Source organism: Triturus cristatus, chromosome 1_2 (genome assembly GCF_964204655.1).
Source record: "Triturus cristatus chromosome 1_2, aTriCri1.1, whole genome shotgun sequence".
Classification (NCBI taxonomy): Eukaryota; Metazoa; Chordata; class Amphibia; order Caudata; family Salamandridae; genus Triturus; species Triturus cristatus.
This window is the reverse complement of record NC_140580.1, coordinates 591,737,293-591,758,020: the sequence shown is the minus strand read 5'-3', so window position 1 is coordinate 591,758,020 and position 20,728 is coordinate 591,737,293. Positions and strand designations below refer to the sequence as shown.

Below are 20,728 nucleotides of genomic sequence, written 5' to 3'. Positions count from 1 at the left end.
CATTTTAATTGCCTCTCTTCCCTCCTGTCCTCGTACTCTTCTGGAGGCGCGCTCCTCCTGGACCCTGTCCTACTACTGGCCCCAGAACGTCTTCCTGGGGGCACATTCTCAGACATGTCTACATTCAAGATGTCTAGGACTTCCTGGGCGCTCTCCCCCTGAGGTGCCTCTGGCGCTTCCTGTCCCTCATCCCTTCTCCCGTCTGGGTGGGCTTCTACCCATGCCCTAATGGCGGTACGGAGTTCCGGCCCTTTGGCCCTCCGCATCCCAGGCACCCCCAACTCCTGCGCGAACTCCCTTAGTTGCTTCGGTGTGTACCCCTCGAGGTCAGCTAACCGGGATTCCATTCTGGCAGGTGGGGACCTAGACACTAAGGAGAAAATTCCTAGGGTGTAGGCAACAGTCAATAGCTAACCAGGCTTCTTGCACTCTCTACCTGGACAGTGGAACTAATGATACAGCAACAATGGTTTCTGAGCTGTGGAACAAAAAAAATGTAGGCTAGGCGTTTAATTGTGGCGCCCTTCGCCTCACGGAAGGGTGCTGTATGGTCACAAGTCCCAAGGATCCCACCGCTGCCACCAATGTAGGAAACTGGGGTCACCAGGCCCTATAGGCGGTAGCGTGGCGCGAGCCGGTCGGGCAACCAGAGGGCTATGTGTTAAGCAACCATACACCACACGCTTCTCATGGACTAGAGTCACACACAATAAGGGACGCCACACCGTTTAAATTATGCAAATACTTCAAGTTTATCCAAGTATAGCTGGTCAGATGCAGTTCAGGAAATAACAAGGTAATACATGAATCATAATACCATTGTGACATTACATTCGACACTCTGGGTGATATCTATGCAGTGCCTAACTTTGTTCTAGCGCCGTGCGCGCTTACGTAAAGTCTTTCCCTGAACCGGCCGTCTAACTAAGCGTAATACTTGAAAGGGGACACATTGGGTTCACTTAACATGGCGCCTGTAGAACTGAGCGCTCCTCGTGATCAAGGGCCCCTAGTACTGTGAAGCAAGGCATATAAACATAGCGCTACGCGCAATCAGTTGCATGTGGATACGTTTGCGTAGAACATTTAATACATCGCGTGACTCGTAATCAGTCGCATGTCATTACCTTTGAGCAGAGCATATAACACAGTGCGCTACTCGCATTCCTGGGCATGTGACTACTTTCGAGCAGAGCATATAACACCATGCGCTACTCTCATTCCTTGGCATGTAATTACTTCCGAGCAGAACATGTAACACAGTGCGCTACTCGCATTCCTTGGCATGTAATTACTTTCGAGCAGAGCATATAACACAATGCGCTACTCGCATTCCTTGGCATATAGTTACTTTCGAGCAGAACATGTAACACAGTGCGCTACTCGCATTCCTTGGCATGTAATTACTTTCGAGCAGAGCGTATAACACATGCGGTTACTCGCCGTCCCGGTCTCTCCGGCTGAGGAAGCAGAGTCGGTGGCGTGAAGCGCCACACGAGAGTAATGTTAGTCAGTACTTTGAACGGCTTCCAGCGGGGAAGATTACTGGACTTGAGGAGCGAGTCCCTATGCTCCGGTGCAGTTCACAGAGCACCGCGCTCGGTACCACAGGAGGGGGGACACGGACAGGATCCCTCGGCGGGGTCTCTCCGTCGCGCAGGCAGGGGAGGGGATTCCCACGGAGGGGACAACCCGGGCCAAGTGCGGTGTGGTTTCCAGAACAGCAGGGGGCGCACCAGGGGGGATCTCGGCCTCCGGGCTTACCTCCGTCTCGGCGTCAGCAGGCGTCCGTCCTCACGATGTTGGGGGAACTCGGCCCCGACCTTGCGCTTCTCCTCACACGGCTGCGACGGCAGCGACGGGGCCCCGGACTTCGCCTGGGCCTCGCGACACAGCAGAGCACTCTCCCAGGCCTCCAGGCCGCGGCGGTGAGCGCGCTGGCTTCGTCGTCGCAGGGGGGGGGCTCAAATTAAGGATGGGGATATGGTGCTCAGCGGAGCACGCTGCCGGGGGTCCCAGACCAGGGCAGGGAGCGCGGGGGTCACAGCGCTAGTACCTGGTCGATCCCCGGTGACTTGGCAATCGGCTTAGTATTTTGTTCACTAGGGTAGCTTGGACACGCAGTCTCCGCTCTGGCATTCAAGGCTTACAGCTCGCTCTTGTCATGCAGTCTCAGTTCTTAAAGTTAGGTTTCAGTTCTCAGTTGACAGATGAAGTCTTTTGGCGCAGATGTATCTGGCGCCCTTAAGGGGTTCTGTTACAGGGGTAGGGATGGAGAGGGCGACTAGGTCCTTCCTAGTCAGGCTGGCAGAGAGTCTCTGGGTCCTCCTACTACTGGGCAAGATCAGTGGGATTCACAGGGCACCTCACTCACTTAAGAGGCAGTACCTAAATCCTGTCACTCTCAGAGGCATAAGTCCCTGGCTAGGCCCTACCGCCTACACTCCTGGTGGATTCTTCCAGCTCTGCTTCACCCCAATGGCCAACTCACCACAAAAGTTTCCCTCCCACTCTTAAGTAGCCCTAGGTCAGGTGACCTCTAGCCAAGGCGGCAAAAGTAAAACCCCACCTCCCTTCTAGAAGGTTCCAGCTTCTTCCAGGAGCTTCCCCACTCTAACTATGGGACAAAAAGGCGGGCTGGTATTGCAACATTGTTGTGGGTTCCAGCCAGCTCCTGGCAGCTAGGGTGCTACTATGAAAAACGACCACCCTGCAGTAGCAGGGGTCTGTGGCAGCCATCTTGGGAGAAGGGAGCACCTGCACCTTAACACTGTCTGGCAATGAAAAGGCGCCCGGAGACCTAGTCCAACATAAAAATGAGGGTGGAAAAAATGAGGCACGATACAAAAATAGAAGGGGAGACCACCCTAGGGCTGACAGGTCCAACATTAACCCAGTAAATTACGCAGACTACACATTAGCCTCAAGAATCCTTTTTAAGGAGGAGGAAGTCCTAGAGGCCATTGAGGCAATGGCATTAGGTAAAGCCCCAGGACCGGATGGAGTTCCTGCGGACCTTTATAAGGCTGACTCAGGGTTTTGGGCGAAAGTTTTAACTCGCGTTTTTAACGCTGCTTCTGAGGCCGGAGCTCCAAGATCATGGGACAAAGCTGTTATTGTCCCTCTTTTTAAAAAGGGTTCAAGAGAAGACCCGGCTTGTTACCGGCCTATTTCTCTCCTGGATTCCGCCGTGAAAGTTATGGGTAAAGTTGTCCTTGCCCGTTTAACATTGTGGTTGGAGGAGCAATCTATAATTTCTGACCTACAATATGGGTTCAGACAAGGAAGGGGAACTGTTGGCCAATGCCTTAACTTGCATCTGATCATAGGAAAGTACACGGTCGCTAAGCAGGGGGACCTCCATCTAGCCTTTATGGACTTGTCCACCGCTTTCGACCTTGTTAATCGACAAAAACTATGGGCCTTACTAGCCACTTTGGGGCTTGACACAGTTCTGATTTCTTTCCTGGCTGTTATCCACGAGGACACCACCGCAGTTGTTCGTTATAGTGAAGACGGAAGTCAGACTGATGCTTGGCAGGTAAAGCGTGGAGTAAGACAGGGGTGTATTCTTGCACCCCTACTTTTCTCGCCTTACATTAATAACTTGGGTCCGGTTTTAACTGCGGTTAGTAAAGACATTCCGAAAGCCGGCTCCAAAATGATCCCCGCATTACTATACGCGGATGACACAGTTTTATTGGCTAGAACCGCGAGAGGATTACAAGCTCTTTTAAATGGTTTTTATGATTTTATGGTCTCTTTAGACTTATTAATAAATTTTAAAAAATCACATTCTATGTCGATTGGCTCGGGGAGAGCAAAAAGGGTGAAATTCTTCTGTAATGGGCAGGAATTAACCAAAGTTCAGTCGTTCCCATATCTGGGGATTGCATTTGACGACAGATCATCTTGGGTTATACAACGTGCTCAGAAAAAGAACAATCTCGCCAGAGCTACTGGCGCATTGTTGGGCTTTGCAAAGCGCATAGGGTGTAAACCGCTTCCTGCTCTATTAAAAATGTATAGTGCAAAGTGTTTGCCCATGGCACTTTATGGAAGTGAGGTCTGGGGTTACAAGGCTTCTCCTAATATTCAAGTAGTCGAAAATAATTTCTTTCGGAAATTGTTGTCTCTCCCCCCTCTGCTCCTATTTTTAACATTCATGAGGATTTGGGGATGGGATATGTTACTGACCAAATAGCTGTTGCACCGCTATTAGGTTGGTTGAGGGTTTGGGCACAGCAGCCACCAAACCTAAACCAACAAATTATCGAAGACTGCCTGTCCTTGGAAAAAGCCTTGTCCATCCCATGGTTATGCTATATTAAAAACAACTTGAAAGCACTTGGCTGTCTGGAACTGTTTACCAGCCCTTGTGTACTAAGTAAAGAGCAAATCAAGGCCATTAAGATCCAATTTCTGTCCAGAGCAATGTTGTCAAGGGAAGGAGATGAGCTGGGGAAACCGACAGTTAGGAGGTTTGTTATGTTAAGTTCAGGGAGTGAGATTCAGCCCTATTTAACCTACATCAACAAACCTTTCCACATGTTTTTGCTAATAAGGTTTAAGCATGGTTTGCTCCCTTGGCTCTTGGCATACCCAAAAGGATTTTTTAAAGAGGGAACTTTGGGGCCCTGTCCTTGTGACAACATTTCTGAACAAAATTTGTTGCACATGTTATTTTTCTGCAAATTTTACTCTTCTCAGCGTAAAAAATATATTTTGCCGATCTTGAAGAATTGTCCATTTAAGCAAGCAAGGCCTGCATTGACCTATTTACAAATGTTGGACTCTCCTTTGACTTGTTTTGGGGTTGCTTGCTTTATTGTGGGTGCCTTAAGAGCTAGAAACAGGGCTCAGCTTATATAGTTATCCGCCAATGAGCACCGCTCTTAATATGTTGTTGTGGACAGAGTCTTTTAAGGAGACACGATTTTTTAGAATGTTTTATTACTGAATGAATGAATTAATTGAAAAACATACTTTTATTGTATATTGCGCCAAACAGTATTGTATTTAGTTTTTGTGTTAATAATTTTTCTGTAATTGCATTTGCCTGTATCATGAATTTCTGTCCTGTGCTTTGATGGTTTTAATATTTTAACCGAATAAAGCAAATTTTGACTTTGACTTTGACCTCTCACCCCTTTTTTTGTGGAATAAGGATTTAAAAGTTGCAAAATAGTTAAAATGTTATTGATCTGAGGTCTGGCCTTTGTTTTGGTATGTAGAAAATGGCTCTGGAGCACTCATCAGCTGCTGGGTGTTGATACACCTCTGTTGGCACCTATTAAAGCAAAAACAACAGTTGATGGACAGAATGCATAACAATGTCATACATTCACCCCAGTACAGAGATCTGGGCCTAAATCCATCGTTTTTTTGCTCACCATGCCATTCCAATTTGAACCCAGCCATATGCAAATCAGCCTTGACCCTGTGCCTCATGGGAACAGTCCAGCCCGATCTGCCAAGCCAGATCCTCCCTGGACTGGAAGCAAGCATCCTAGGACCGGTTTCGGGGTTTCACCCCTCTTCAGCCAGGATAGCTTGATTCCAGTGGCATGGAGAGCACGGGACTCACGTCTGAGCATACCCGTCCCACTCGGGTTGGCAAATTCAAAAACAACAGTTGATGGACAGAATGCATAACAATGTCATACATTCACCCCAGTACAGAGATCTGGGCCTAAATCCATCGTTTTTCAAGGTCTGCACTACTGCAATACAGTGCAAGTGCAATTTGACTTAGTTGGGGAATTTAGCCCCCCTTTTCCCATCCTCTCTTGAGTCCGGCTGGGTTGCATCATGGTCCCTCTCCTATTTAATTTCTTTATAAATTATGTTACTGTCTGTCTGGGGGAGACGGTATAGATTCTCTTAAGCTACTTTTTGAGAAGCATCCCATACTGTTACATGCCAATAAGGTCGCCGACTTTGACGGAAAACTCTGTGCATGTTATGAGTGATGTTGGACCCGGCCTCGTGGCATGGTCCTTACCCCCGTGGATTGTGCCCGTTCCCCGCCCCGGCCTTCACGGGCCACCCTTCTGAACTGCACCGAGGCCCTTCCTCCTGAGCGGCACGAGGTCGCATACCCCTCGTGGCTCCGCCATCTTGTTGGCACCCACGTGACTCTGTGCACCAGCCAGCGCGACCCCGCTCAACCCGGCCTCGACCCCAGCGAAGCCCCGACATCGAGGCACCATGAACTGGCCAGGGGGTGCCGCAGGAACCATTCATCGCCCCCGGCGGAGGACAGTATCGATGGGACCCCCAACTGTCCTCCCCTCTCGAGGTGTGATTGCCCTGCAACTCCCTTGGGCCTGGCGCCTCTCCTGCTGGGCGTCTGGCCACCTCCACCCGGCCTCTCCGCCCCCACCGGGCGCCTGGGTCCGGACATCAAAGGGCTCCAGACCTATATCTGGGGCGACCCCGCCACAGATCGGCAGTTGTATCCCGGAGTCGAGAGCCCTGCTGATTGAATCGCGGCTGACCCTACGGAGAAGAACTCTTGTCGGAACCATCACGAGCCCTGCTGACTGCGTCGCGGCTCCTTCTTGTTTACACTTTGAAGCCACCTGGAACATCGGAGCCCTGCTGACGCTGTCGCGGCCCAACCTCGCTGAAACCTCCCTCGGAGCCCTGCTGACGACGTCGCGGCTCGAGCTGAGCAGAAACCATCTTGAGAGCCCTGCTGATTGGATCGCGGCTCTCCACGAACTGTCCGCCAGGGCCCTGCTGACGCCGTCGCGGCTTGACCCCTCCGAGATCCGGAGGTCCTCCAGCTTGAGGATAAGAACTGGGCCCCAGGTACCCTCGTACCGCACTCCTGCCGAGGACTGTCCCGCTACCCCTACCCTTCCAAAGAGACACTGAGACTTTTGGTGGATCCCTCGATCCCTTCGTGTAAATATTGACCTCGTAACCTTTTTATTGCTGATAAAGAATTGCTTGTCTTGAGACAACCTCCTTGAGTCCTGTGTGGTGGTGTTACTGTGCTAGTACGTGATAGGAGAAGGATCTCTCAGGAGACTTCTCGGCAGCGCTCGGCTACTTCGTACAGTGTGAGGGCCCCCCTTGGTGGTCTCGCCGACTCCTCGGGGTCCGCCTTCCAACAAGTGACAAATTTCATGGTTTCTGCAGAGCATAATATTTCTATTAACGTGAAGAAAACTAAGGCCATGGTGTTGAAAACAGGCATGCAAGTAAAGAGACCTTTCAAGATCGATGGGGAATTGCTAGAAAAGGTTGATCAGTTGGACAGTCTTGGCTTGCGTTTTCATCGCTCAGTCAGTTGGCAGCCTACCCAGAGAAATCTATAATTCGGTTTAGATCATGGTGCAATGCCGTTCTTAGATTTGCCAAAAGGATAGGTAGCCACCTCCTAAATGCTGTTTTGAAGGTTTTTAGACAGAAAGAAGTTGTGATAGCTCTCTTTGGAGCCATTATTTGGGGTTATAACAAAGCTAGGGGCCCGCAACTAGTTGAAAACAATTTTCTACGTTCCTTTCTAAAATTGGGTCCTCGGACTTGACTCCTCTCTCTATGAGCAGAGCTGGGTATACGACCTGCATCAGATTTAGACGCCTTAAGACAAGTTGTGTATTGGATTCAACTTAACAGAAACCACTTGGAAATTGTGTATTTACAATTTGCCATGGAAGTATTAGCTTAATTACACATAAAAATCCATAGCTGGGAGAAGCATGTAAGTAAAGTACTTAATGATATAGGTTTGGAACATCTCCGGTGGGACCCCAGTCAAATAAATGGTGATAGCACTGCAGCTGTTAAGGAGGCACACTGGCATCTGAAAATCACTGTCGCTAGCTGAAATATGAACCCTCTAACTGCCAACGATTTTGATTATTATTTCTATAACCAAGTTTCATATCTATACTTGCTACAACCATAACAGAAACGTACTTTATATGTAAAGTTCAGGTGAGGAATTTTTACTTATTGATTTTATAGGTCTAAATGGGCTGTAGACCTGTCTGTCTCACGATTGCACATGTACTTTAGGGGGCAAGGACACAATATCACATTTCCTGCTTTTTTGTACAAAAATTGCTTGCTCAAGATGGAATTGGTTTGGTATATATGATAGTTGATATTGAGATTGTGTGCAGAGTCACTTCCTACACATGGTCTGCTCAGTTTAATTCGAGAAAAGAACAAACACAAGTCTGAATCTAGTTCCTGCTTTGTAAATGGATTTTAATTATGCGGTTGACTGAAGAAGAGTTTTATGAATTCTGAATTAGGCACTAGAATGAACCTTAATGTAGTTTTTGTGTGATTTAACACAGATGTATCACTGTTATTTGTAAATCCTTTCTGATTTTTATTTGTATGCTTTTGAAGGTTGTATTTTTTTTGTTTAGTCTTTGTACTGTTTTGTATGTGCAGCTATAAGGTGAAAATCTATAATAAATTTGGCAACATGGTTAAATAGTAAAAAACAAAACACAATAAAAACTCCAATTTATAAAAAAGAGAATAATTTAATAAACAAAACAACACCAAAATGACAAAAATCCAAGAAGGAAAACCTGAGATATGAATTAATAAAGCTTTAAATAAAAATAGTACCCAAAAGCATTATATGCCAATTGTGGTCATCTGGTTGCTCTTGATCCATACCTAGGCATAAGTTAAGGTTGGCCTAGATGGGGCGCGCATTGGATGCAGGGATCAGATTTGTCCAAGTGGAAAAGTTACCTCCCATCATCGAGAACCTTCAGTGAAGCAGGCATTGGGGTTGGCATCAAGGCAAATGTCCCAACATTGACAGATTCCAGCGTCTGGATGAAGCTGTTAGTTTTAGGTGAGAGAAGTTAAAGTTTTCATACCCTGGAGGTCGTCAATGTCAATCAGATCTCCTTCCGCGGCAGGGCTGATGAGGCTGCGGATTGAACCTGAAGAGTGCTCAGGCGCAGTGGATTCTGGCATCGAGAGAAGAACGTAGCAGAAGCTATGACGAAGTCAGACCCGGAGGTGATGCACCCTGGTTGGATCTGCTGAGCAGGTTGTCCCAGTCTCCAGGTAAAATGTTGTAGAAAGTTACTAAGTCAAAGGTTTTTCCAGGATGTTAGGAGGAGAACACTTTAACACAGCCACGTGACCCAGGACCACAGGAACAGCACTTACGGGAGGAAGAGGTCAAGACTCGCTGCAGCTGAAGTCACAAGCAGCGTCCAGGGCAGGTCCAGTTGGAAATGGTCACTTAGCCTATTCAGGATAAGGTGAGCTAGCAGATTGTTGTGTCCCTGTAGTTTAACAAGAGGTCAGCCAATTGAATCTTGGAGTCCACTTTTATGACCTGGGTCCCAATGAAAGCAGGCCCAGCACCTAAGGGCTCTCAATAGCAGGTGCAGTCTATCTTCTGCCTTCCACAGGTCTAGTAGTGTTCTGACAAGAGTGCCTAAGTTTACCACATTTATGCCTGGCAATAACCTGTAGGTGGGGTTGACTCCTGGCCCCTTCCTAACTCATAGGGAAAGGTTTGCAAGGGTATCCCTACTCACTTTTGTAGCAGTTCCTGTATGCCCTACTGCAAACAATCCTAAAGTGCCCCTCTAAATAAAAATTCAATATGGCAGAACCTTCCTTTCCCTGTGCAGAGCTCCTGTGCCCACCATAGTGATGTGTACAAACAAATAAGTATCCACTCCCCTGTGTTCACTCAAAACTGGTTCTGGGCAGTGGTGGCTGGTGAACTTTGTAAGTGGTGTGGCGTAACTCATCACAACTTCTGAGCGAGTCTATCAAACAAGCCTAGATTGTATAGGAGGGGCTGATAAGGGACTCATCCCGACAAACTGTTTTAAGAATAAGATAGACTCCGAAGCGTGGCTAGGTTACCCCTTGCGCAGAACCAATATTTCGTAGTAAGGGACAAATTCTATCGAAACATGCTCTAGGGAACAAAAAGGAACGGCCACCCACGTCCCAAAAGAACCTCTGTGGCCAAAGGACATAGAGGGTAAACAATAAACAAAATATCGTTCCAGAGCAAAACACCAATAGAAATTCATAGGTAAGCCATATCAAATAAATGTCCATATCCAAGGTATTCTCAAGTGAAAAGTTTCTTCTTTTTATTTTCTTCTCTTCTTCTTAATCTTTATCAGAGCTATACAGTTGATTTAACAGCAATTGGGTTGGTATAAATGACATCACTCAGGGCCATATGTAGGAAGCCAAATACCGGTCGGTAACGGCCGATTTTCGGTGAATATACCGTTACCGACCGGTATTTTGGCTTTTGCTATGTAGGGGGCACAATTCAGGATTCGGTAATTTACCGATTCGGTAAATACCGAATCCTGAAATGAGATGTAGGGGGAGTGTCTCGTTGGTGTGGGGATTCGTTATTTACCACCAACTAAAAGTTGATGGTAAATGACGAAAACCTGTAAAAAAGCATTTTTGTGCAATTTGAAGTGTGCAATGTGGCAGACATACATGCCCTTAGGGCATGTATGTGCGCCACATGTGCACACGTGGACGAATCAGGGGTGCAACAGGGTGTCAATGTGACACCCTGCCACCCATGATGATGCCTCCCCCATTACCGATTCGGTATTTACCGAATCGGTAATGACAACTGGCTTCCCATTCATTCCTATGGGCCTCCAGGCCCATAGGAATGAATGGGAAGCCAGTTGCCATTACCGATTCGGTAAATACCGATTCTAAAATGCCGACATTTACCGAATCGGTAATAATTTACCTACATTACATTTACCGATTCATAAATACCGAATCGGTAAAATTCGGTATTTAAGAATCGGTAAATGTAATTTACCTACATATGGCCCCAAATGTCTTGGGAGAATTCACCCACTGACTTCCTCAGGGCAAGAACTATATCTTTGACAGCAGTTTCACCACAAACCAGGTAAGAACTGTATGTGGTCCCATATGGGCCTAAAAAGTATATGAATCATACGTATCCTCCAGTATTCGGGCCATTGTCCTAAAGTATATCTCAATCAGGTACGTAGTGCAATTTCAGCAGAGTATAGATAAAAACAAGTCCGGAAAGGAGAGTGCTCCCGTCATCGTCTTGGGTTTCTGCGTTCGTAAAAGCCTTACGAATTGCACTACGTATGCACGTATGCTCAGCAAACGTAGCAGCAGTGAAAGAGTGCATGACACACAGAAACAGTGCAGGCTGCATGAGTTTTAGTGACACAGAACATCATCCATCAATCACACACAGAATGTTTGGCACGGGTAATATCACCCAAAATGTAACACACACAGCATGGCCAGCAAGAAAGCAAGCATCCCTGGCACATGCAGAACCTTGTCAGTGGCATTGTGAATCCAGAATGTATTGCTGATCTACTGTTGTTGGATGAGAGTGCATTTAAAAGGTACACATCTCATTCTAACAAAATCATGAAATGAACTACTCCGAAGTGCACAGTAGGTCCGGATTCCGTATAAGGATTGCTTGCATAGAAGAGCCACGTTGCTTTCCTTTAGCAAAGTCTCACTAATTAAACAAAGTATTTGTCTAAGTAGAAACAGCACTGTATCGCATGCGGAGTTCATTTTGGCCCTAAACATTCCACTGCCCTTCTTCTTAAGACACAATTCAAATGATTAAAACTCAAACTATATTTGAGTTGTTGTGTGTCTTGGCAGCAGACGGTTTCAGATAATTAACAGTGGAACTTCACTAGAGATCTCAACATTAAAATGAATTCTCTAATAACACACAAAGGGAATCTTTGGCACACCATGCAATAAAATAGAAAAATGCATTTCTTTTTTGCTCTTGCAAGCTAGAAATGCCTCACAAATGCACACAAACGCAACTCACCTTGCAGTCCTTAGCTCTTCCTCTGCACAGCTGGCTAGAATGTTATGACATAGTTGGGAGGTACAAGCTGAAAAACATGTGCAGAGGAAGAAGCTATTTAGAAAGTGCCAGCCCTCATTTTAAGTGAGTGTTACTGCTGTCACAAATCCAGCCCCATCCTGTGACTCGAGAGAAAAGGGTGTATCAGAGGAGTAGAAAAGAGAGCCTGCGCCTGCCTCCTATTTTAACGGCCGGCTGTGGCGTTTTGCACCTGAGGTATGATTAAAATTGAAGGCAATCGTTCCTGCTGCAGTGAAATGGGCAACTGCAAGGGGTGCCACTGCCCTCCACAATAGACGATGCGTCAGTCAGTTATATGCACCCAGACTTGGAGAGAAACACTGACGCTGAAAGTCTGTTTCAGGAACTCACACGCAGCAGAAAGTAGTAACATTTTTGTGCATGGCAAAATTGTTGTCTCTTTCATTAGCATCAATCACAAGGGGGCGTGGCCCTGATGCTCTTGGGAAGCAGCCACCCCTGGTTCTGGGGACAGCGCCTCTCCCAATAGGATTGGTGCCTAGCTGACTAGAGATACAAAGGAGACAGGCCCAGGTGTTTGCTACATCTGTCTGTGATAGGATAGTCCTCTTTGAAGTTAATTAGGTTCCTGGGCACTGCCCAGATGGTCATCCTGTCAGAGGAGCAGAACACCTCCCTATACTCAAGGACTTTGTTTCAGCGCTGGTAGCAAGTTCACACTTCCTCAAATGTTTTTTTCAACTCCTGGGTGACAGTCGGAAAATGGGCTTCTAGAGACTTTAGGCGTTAAACAATTACTTTTAAAAAGTACTTTTTATAAATGAACTATCAACTTTACCAGGGAATTGGGCTTGTAATAAATAGTTGAAAAAGTCAAATAATGACTTTTGTAGATGTTTCCTAAGGGGAGATAACATTTAATTTAAATAGTATATCCCAATTCTTTCCTCTGTAACCACTAACCGTGCTACAGCTAAAATGGCTGGTGAGGCCATGTCCCTGTAAAGACATGTTTTATAATAAACATCGACAGGTCCTCCTTTGAAATACTATGCACCCTGCCTCATACAGCATTAAGAACTCCTTAGTGGTGATTTATTAACAATTAAAAGGAGGGTTCTGGACCTTTCAATGGGCTTACTTTAGCAAGTCAGACCTGCACAGACTACAGGGGTCGGCCGGTAGTCATGTTTGCACTGTCACTCTAGTTATAGCACAATATGTGCTGCAATCCACTAGTGACATTTTACTTACAGGTCCTGAGAACATTTTGTTCCATATATTTGGGACTTATACGGAGGTAATATCTACCAATTAGGTTATATCCAATTTAAACATGTTTTAGGGGTGAGAGTCATGCACTGGGGTCTGATTAGCAGAGTCACAGTGCACAGAGTCAGAAAACCAGGAGAATTAGTCCAAAAGGATGGGTGATCATACAAAAAGAGGCATTTTCCTACAGAGTTAATATATTTTTCTGTTGAGGTTAATTTGAAGAGTATCATTAATATACTTGTAGAATTAGGTGTCCATGTTTTGTAATGCATCGGTACATAGTCTACATAAATGTTAAATAACAAGGGAGATATTATTGAGCCGTGTGAGACTTATCTATTATGAATGGGATACCTTAGATTCAATAGAGACTTTGGCATGTCATTTAATTGCCTAGTTCTGTTCATGAATTTAAAGAAAAAGGCAATACATTTCTTGCAAGACCTTATAGAAAAATGTAGTTTGTCAGCCCAGATAAGTTTAAACAATGTGTACTTGTCACTGGAAGTCATCCCTTTGTCTTATTAAAGATGTTCTCCATGGGTGCAACAGACGTTTGTACCATTTATTTGTGCCAGCAACACTTCTGTAGTACAGAAGGGGCGTCAGGCATTTGTCTGGCCCCTTCATAATAACAAGTGCATGGGCAACTTTTGTACCAACTTTATCTATCGGAGCATTCCCTCATTTGAATTCCCACGTAAATGAGTCAACACCTTTGCCCCAGCTTGTTACTCATGCATGGGCAGGGACATACAGGCTCTGGAGACTTGTACTAACTATGCTAAGTGCACAGGAAGCCTTATGTGAGGTGGCATGGAGCTCCAGGGGACTCCCAGCAATATCCCCACGGGTGAGTCCAGTCATACACTGCAACCGCATGTGGTAGGAAGGCAGGGCTTTAAGTGGGCCTGGTCTCACCGGTGCTGAGCACCGGCAGTTTTTCAAGAAGGCCTCGAAACTGGTCTCTATCGGGCTCTATTTTGTGCCCTAGCACAGGCGGTCCATTTTTTTCCAGACTGTAGTGACAGCAGGCACATCGATGTGCGCTGCTCCCCCTGCTCACTACTCACTCGTGAAGAAGTTACAGCATGACGTCATGCCAGGTGAGCGTTGTAGGTGAAGGGAAGTCCTTTAAAGAGAGTCCTTATCTCTCTGGATTTCCCTTCTCTTTTTTAAATTCAGGCACAGAAAAATTGTGATGGTGTCACCAGGGCTTTAAGTGGAAGCTTTTTCAATATTATTATATACAAGTCATAGTTGCTGCTTATTTATCTTATGCAACTAACAACCATTGACAAAGCCAATAGTCCTGGCTTGTTGTAGATATGATGTTACTTGTTGTACCATATCATATATCTACACTAAGCACAGATTTTTAGCGACTTGATTTTAAGCCACGCCCTTAATTACAATGACCACGCCCCTTTGAGAGACACCCCCTCGTTTTTTCATTCCACTTAAAGCCCTGTAGGAAGGTCTCTTTAACCTTAGGCTGATCAGATGCTGCAGTGAAAGACAGAGCATCGGTTTCTTGATAAGTAATATGCAGTGCTTTAAATGGGCCGGTACTCACCGGTACTGAGTACCGGCACTTATTTTTCCCCCTCCAAGAGTACCGGCACTTCTCTGTTATTAAATAGAGTACCGGTACTCACTGTCACACAAAGTCATGTGAGCATGCATCGCATTTCTACACTGCGGCGCATGCTCACATATTGGTGATTTCACAAGGAGAGCAGTGACGCCATGGCGCCAAAGCAGAGCAACGTGTGACCCAGGCGCGCAACGCCCATTGGACTCAAAGGCCTTCGCACCCCCCCTCGTGTGTTGCAGCCCGGGATGAGACAGTTTCCCCGGGTACAAACACAGCCGCACCCGAGTACTTCACAGGTCTTTAAAAGACCTTTTGCTCGTTAACGAGGCTCTGATGTTTTTCACCCCTTAGAGCCCCTGCACCTCCACTCTACCTTTTGCTAGAAGAATCAGACCCCCCCACCCCACATGAAATTTGACTCTAGTTGTGCCTCAGGTGTGACCTCCCCCCCCCCCCCCCCCCCGCCAGGAAGCTATGCGGTGGGAAGAAAGGGAAGCTCTTTAAAAATCCCAATTTGCTCTGGCTTTCCCTTTCTTCTGTGCGAAAAAGACGGAGAGGATAGCATCAGCTAAATAAATCGAGGGGTTATCTGAAAAAGAAGAAAGGGGCAAGCAAAGATATTTGAGAATACACTGCGAGCGTGGGGCAGCAGTGGGTTTAAAATAAAGCACCTGATGGATGAGATGGGGATCATCTGATGGGAGTCGGAGTGGGTAGGTGTCCCAAGAAAGCCAAGGCTTTCGAGAATGACACAGGTCGGTGGAAGGGGCCTGTTGTGTGAGGACAGAGCGACAGCTACAGTGGCAGAGACTGATATTTTAAATGGGGGAGGGGTATCCCAGAAAAGCAAGAGGAGGAATTTGATGAGATGAACAAGGGGACATTTAAGATGAAAGGTGGCGTGACCACCTGAAAAAAGACAAAATGTAAAGAGACAAATGGGGCATCGGAGGGGACATGGGGCTAAGTAAGTAAGGGCTAGGGACATAAGAGGGTAGAGGTTGGAGAGTATCTCGTCATCCAAAAGAGTGTTATCTAAAGTGGGGGCGGCTGCTGAATAGAAAAATAATTTTGAGGGGACAGTGGTATTTTTAAGTCGTGGTTTTTTTTTTTTTTTTTGCAGCTAATATAAAGTTTACCATAATGTGACTCATTTTTTTGTAACAAAGTTAAACAATGAAAGGCTCAGCAAACAATCATAAGAATTCAGATCGCATACTTGGGGAAAGAATGGATTTATCAAAATACTTAAACACAGTATAGACCTTACTAGGGCACACTGGAAGTGGAAGAATAATGTGCACCGAGTTAAAAATGCGCATTTACCAGAAAACACTGAATGTATTAACAATATAAGCATTCAAACACGACTAAGACATGACATCCCATGGCTTGGTGAACGTTTCTCATTCATTTCTATGATGTAAGATCACACTTTGAATTGTTTCCAGAATGCTTGTGTCTGATATCAAGCATTTCTCAGAAACGAGGCCTATTCCAGATTGTCAAGTACGTTTTTTTGCTGTCATACACATGCTCAGTCACACTTTTTGGTATTTCTTTGTTGTTTAAACCCGATAAGTGCTACTCTCGAAACAAAAGCGCTTCAACAGGGGTAACAAGCGCTATATAAATGCAAACCTTTTTCCCTCTTCTATCTCTCTGCTATCCTTCTGAATCCAAATAACTGACTAACCTATCCACCACTCAAATCACTTTCAGATTTTCACTATACTAATTCAACACTAATCCTTCTTGGGTTCCGGAGTAGTGCGCTACTCGCCGAAAAAGCGCTTCAACGCCTCGTCAGGGGTAGTAAGCGCTATATAAATGCAATTACAATACAATACAATACCTTCAGTGTGGGTGGATTTGGCCAACTTCTACAAGCCCTTGATGGGAAGTGTTACAGTGGTTAAGGTGTTTTTATGGGTTTCTGAATATTGTTAAGGAGGCTAATGGGCAGAGAGTTGCCTCCATTCAGGTGGGTGAGGACCAGGGCTTCGATTGACACCGACATCTGGAAGGAAGGATGTCTGGAGGCAGAGCTCTTACCATACTGGGACAGGCCCATATCCAGTTACCTGCCACAGATGCAGAAATTACTAGATTCCCCAAACAGTGAATGTTACTGACATCCTACAATAATCACAAATGGGTAAATTCTGTTTTATTTCTGCATGTCAAAGACTCTCTGCCTTCGGGGAGGGACACTTACAGCCAGCCCTTCACCTCCTTTTATAGCGAACTGATGCAAATTCACATAACTTTCTGGGGAAAATAACTGCAGTTTTCAGCTAAATAAAGTAAAACCATCTATTTTAGGTGTGGTTTATCTTTCATTTGCTGCCTTCTTCTGGATGCACACCCAGCACTCCAGCTTGGGAGTTCTGCACCCACAGAGTGCCACTAGTGTGTTGTGACAAAAGTATAATATGAAAATGGATTTCCATCCATGTAAAATTAGTGAATTGGCAAAGTCGTACACAGACTACTGTAAATATTGTCCCAAGAATGTAGTTGTCATTTCAGATGTGGCCAGAGGGCTAGACCCCTCAGGCCAGGCAGGGAGCTTAAGAACCACCCACACTACTACATCCCAAGACACATATCCCCGCACTGGACGGAGGGATCAGGCAGAGAAGTCAAAAGAAGGAAGAATCATGGTTAGCCGGGGAATCACAGGCATGTGTTTCCTGCCGCAATGCTGTGGAGGCATCCATAAGTGTGCGGCTGTGAGCAGTACAGAGATATGAACGAGAAGTGCCAAATGTCTGCCCCTCCCAATGCCCCTCCCAATTTCCACTACAGCAGCTTAGAAATCTGTAGGGTTCTACTGCGCTATGAGGTGCACCAGACTGGTCATCACCAGTTGACACAACAGCTGGCTGTATCTGGTATTCATGAAAAAAGTGAGCCACGTAGTAGGAGTGAGAGCACCAGGGAACCCAAAGCACCCAAGTGAGGAAGCCAAGCCTTGAGGTGAAGGAGCAGGCCTAAGGGAAGCTTTGAGCATCAAACACATGTGGGTACAGGGTGCCTCCCATATCAGAAACCGTGGCTACAGCAGGCCTGCTGACCACCATCATCAGTGACACTGTGGTCATATGTACATGGTTATATGTGCCTCCATCCCTTTACTAGCCCCTCAGAATTTTGGACTAGATTTTGCTGGGTGGCACAGTATCTGAAAGTGAATGAAAGGGTGAAATATTATTGCTCTGTAACCCAGATAACTTTCTTCTCCCAGGATCACTAGCATGACAACTGATGGCTTCCTTTCACCCGATGCAAGTCAGAGTTGCATTTTAGGATGTAGTCTTTTTTCCTTTAATTAATTATCAGTAAAACAAGTCTCTGCACCTTTTAATGTTTTGTTTAATATACAGGTGCCTCTGACAAAAAGGAAAACGTGATAGTTACCTTTCAATAGTCTGTCAACTAGTACAACTTAATACATGCAAGGGCATCAACAATAAATTGCAGAGGGAAGCAATTTGTCATCATTCAAAAATTCTTAAGCCCTTCAAATGTTTTTCATTAGACTCACCCTTAGTCCTGCCTCTAGCCCCGCCTCCTTGCCACGCCCCCAGCTCGATCTGATGAGTACCTGCTCTTTTTTTTCCCCATTTAAAGCACTGGTAATATGTTGTGTTCTTTTCCAGGAACCAAGGCTACGCCAGGGGGCAAATGGGGCTAAAAAGCGAGGGGTACAGGGATGGATGGAATTGAATGAATAGTTTGGAGAAGGATGTTACATTTTTGCCAAATGAGGACTGACAAAGTTGAGGTTTGTTTCCCTGAGACTAGTCTAGTTGTGATCATTTCTGGTTCAAAGACCTAGAAACAAAGGAAAGAGGAAGTTGCATCAGAGGAGAAACATATATGGAGGACTGTGAGTGAAGTGCCTCAGATGATGATCACTTTTTTCAGCTGTCCCTGCTATATGTCTTAAATACATCTCTCTTTGCTACTAGTTACGTGGCTAAAACATTAACACGTATACTGGCCCCATCCCAAAAAATCAAGAAAAATTATTTTAGTACGCTTTAATTCGTAAAAGCAGCATTTGTAAAATTGAATTTTTCTCATAAGTGTTGTTACAAATGTTACCACTCATCCTAGAAGTTAGAGGATTTGACCCCACATTCCACTACAAGTGGGCAGTATGTGATAATATTCCATGTAAATATTGCATTCCCTAGATATTGTATATTTTGGCGTCGTTTGTTGCATTTGCTCCTGTTGGTTTTCTTACTGTTCTTATACACAACTTTTTACTGTGCATTTTGTCTTTTTTGTTTTGTTCAGGTGGGTGCAGGGCATCAATAAGCAGAATATTTCCTTTGTGAACAACCAGACTATTTGCTTTCCCTGTGGAAACTACATCCTCTTCACTGACCTCGAAACAAAGGCCCGCTCAGTGCTGCAGTGCATGAGCGGGAGCATTGGGGCCTTTGCTGCTAATCAGTCCACCGAGGTGGTTGCCTTTTCAAATCAGAGGCTCAATCCTTCGATCTTCGTGTACACCTTTCCAGGGTTTGTCAAAAGGGCAGAACTGACAGGTAAGCGGCAACATTCCTTACCATTTGTTACCAGGAGCTGATGGCATGTGAAATGGTGGGTGTTGCATGCCCCTTCTCCTAGGCAGGTTGTTTGTTTTTATCTTCTCATGGAAATACCCAAATTGTTTATGTTGTATACTAATACCCTGAGCGTAGTGCACAGTGAGAACATGATTCTAGCAAGAGTCCCTGCTGAAGCGCAGCTTATGTATTTTTCTATTTTTATAGGCTCCACAATGCTTCTTCTTTAGTTTCCAGGTTCACATATAGAGCAAGTGGGTACCAGATGTGAGAGACACCCCCAATAGTGACTGTACATAAAATAAAAACCGACATGAACAATTATTCACTGACATTTATTGAAGAAGTTGGGGGTGAGGATCTTCTTTAATGGGGAAAGCAGCCTTTGGAAAAATGTCAATGCCAGCTTCACATTGCACCTGCGCTTATTTTATTTGTTTATTTATTTGTAAGTTTTATATAGCGCTTGAATCACCCCCGAAGGGGTATCTCAACGCTTTGGACTGTGCTGCTAGACAGGCTGACGGCAATGTTAGAATAGAGCGGTCTTGAGAAGTTTCCTGAAACGCAAATAGTCGGGGCATCGTCTAACGTGAATGGGGAGCTGATTCTAGTGGAGGGGAGCTCATTAGGAAAAGGATTGCCTGCCTAGCCTAGTTTTCCTGATCCGGGGTACTAAATGGAGCACTCTGTTTACTGACCTGAGGGTCCTAGAAGGGGTGTAAGGCTTGAGTTTCGATGAGATGTAGAGAGGACCTTTGTTATGCAAAACCTTGTGTACAATACAGCAAACTTTGAATATCACTCGTTTGCAGACAGGAAGCCAATGGAGACGTTGAAGAAGGGGGAGGGAGGCAGTTCTTGGAGGGCATACACAACGAGGTGTGCTGCAGTGTTCTGGACCACCTGCAATCTGCTGAATGAGGACTCCTTGGCTGAGACTAGGAGAGCGTTGCAATTGCCCAGCCGGCTCATAACCATAGCCTGAATAAGAGTTTTACAAGTGGAATCCGGGAGGAGGGGGAAAACTCGATGTAACAGGCCCAGGACATAGAAGCAGGATCCGGCGGTGCGAGCAGCGTGCTCTTTCAAGGACAAGGCACGATCAAGGTGGATGCCCAGGTTTTTAACAAAGGGCTTTAGGGGGGTGTGCCAAGAGATACCAGCCACCAATCTAGTGACCTCAGCAATGGTGCGTCTCCGAAGAGCATGATCTCCGTCTTCCCTGCGTTTAGTTGGAGAAAATTGCTCTTCATCCAATTCGCGATGGCGGTCATTCCCGCAGAGAATGGGGCCTGAACCAATAAGTCAGATATTTTAGATGAAAAGAGAAGCTGGGTGTCATTAGAATATGAAATGGGCGTGAAGCCACAGGATCTGAGGAGGTTGGCCAAGGGAGCAATG

At 45.8% G+C, this 20,728-nt stretch overlaps 1 protein-coding gene across 1 annotated transcript in view; it reads left to right on the top strand.

Annotated features, from left to right (window-relative positions):
- The window catches only part of CFAP43 (cilia and flagella associated protein 43), a 638,428-nt gene that overhangs the window by 12,653 nt on the left and 605,047 nt on the right, over positions 1-20,728 (top strand). The window contains exon 2 of the mRNA XM_085607024.1: positions 19,050-19,303. Coding sequence (XP_085463150.1) covers positions 19,050-19,303 — 254 coding nt within the window. The remainder of the gene's footprint in view (positions 1-19,049; positions 19,304-20,728) is intronic.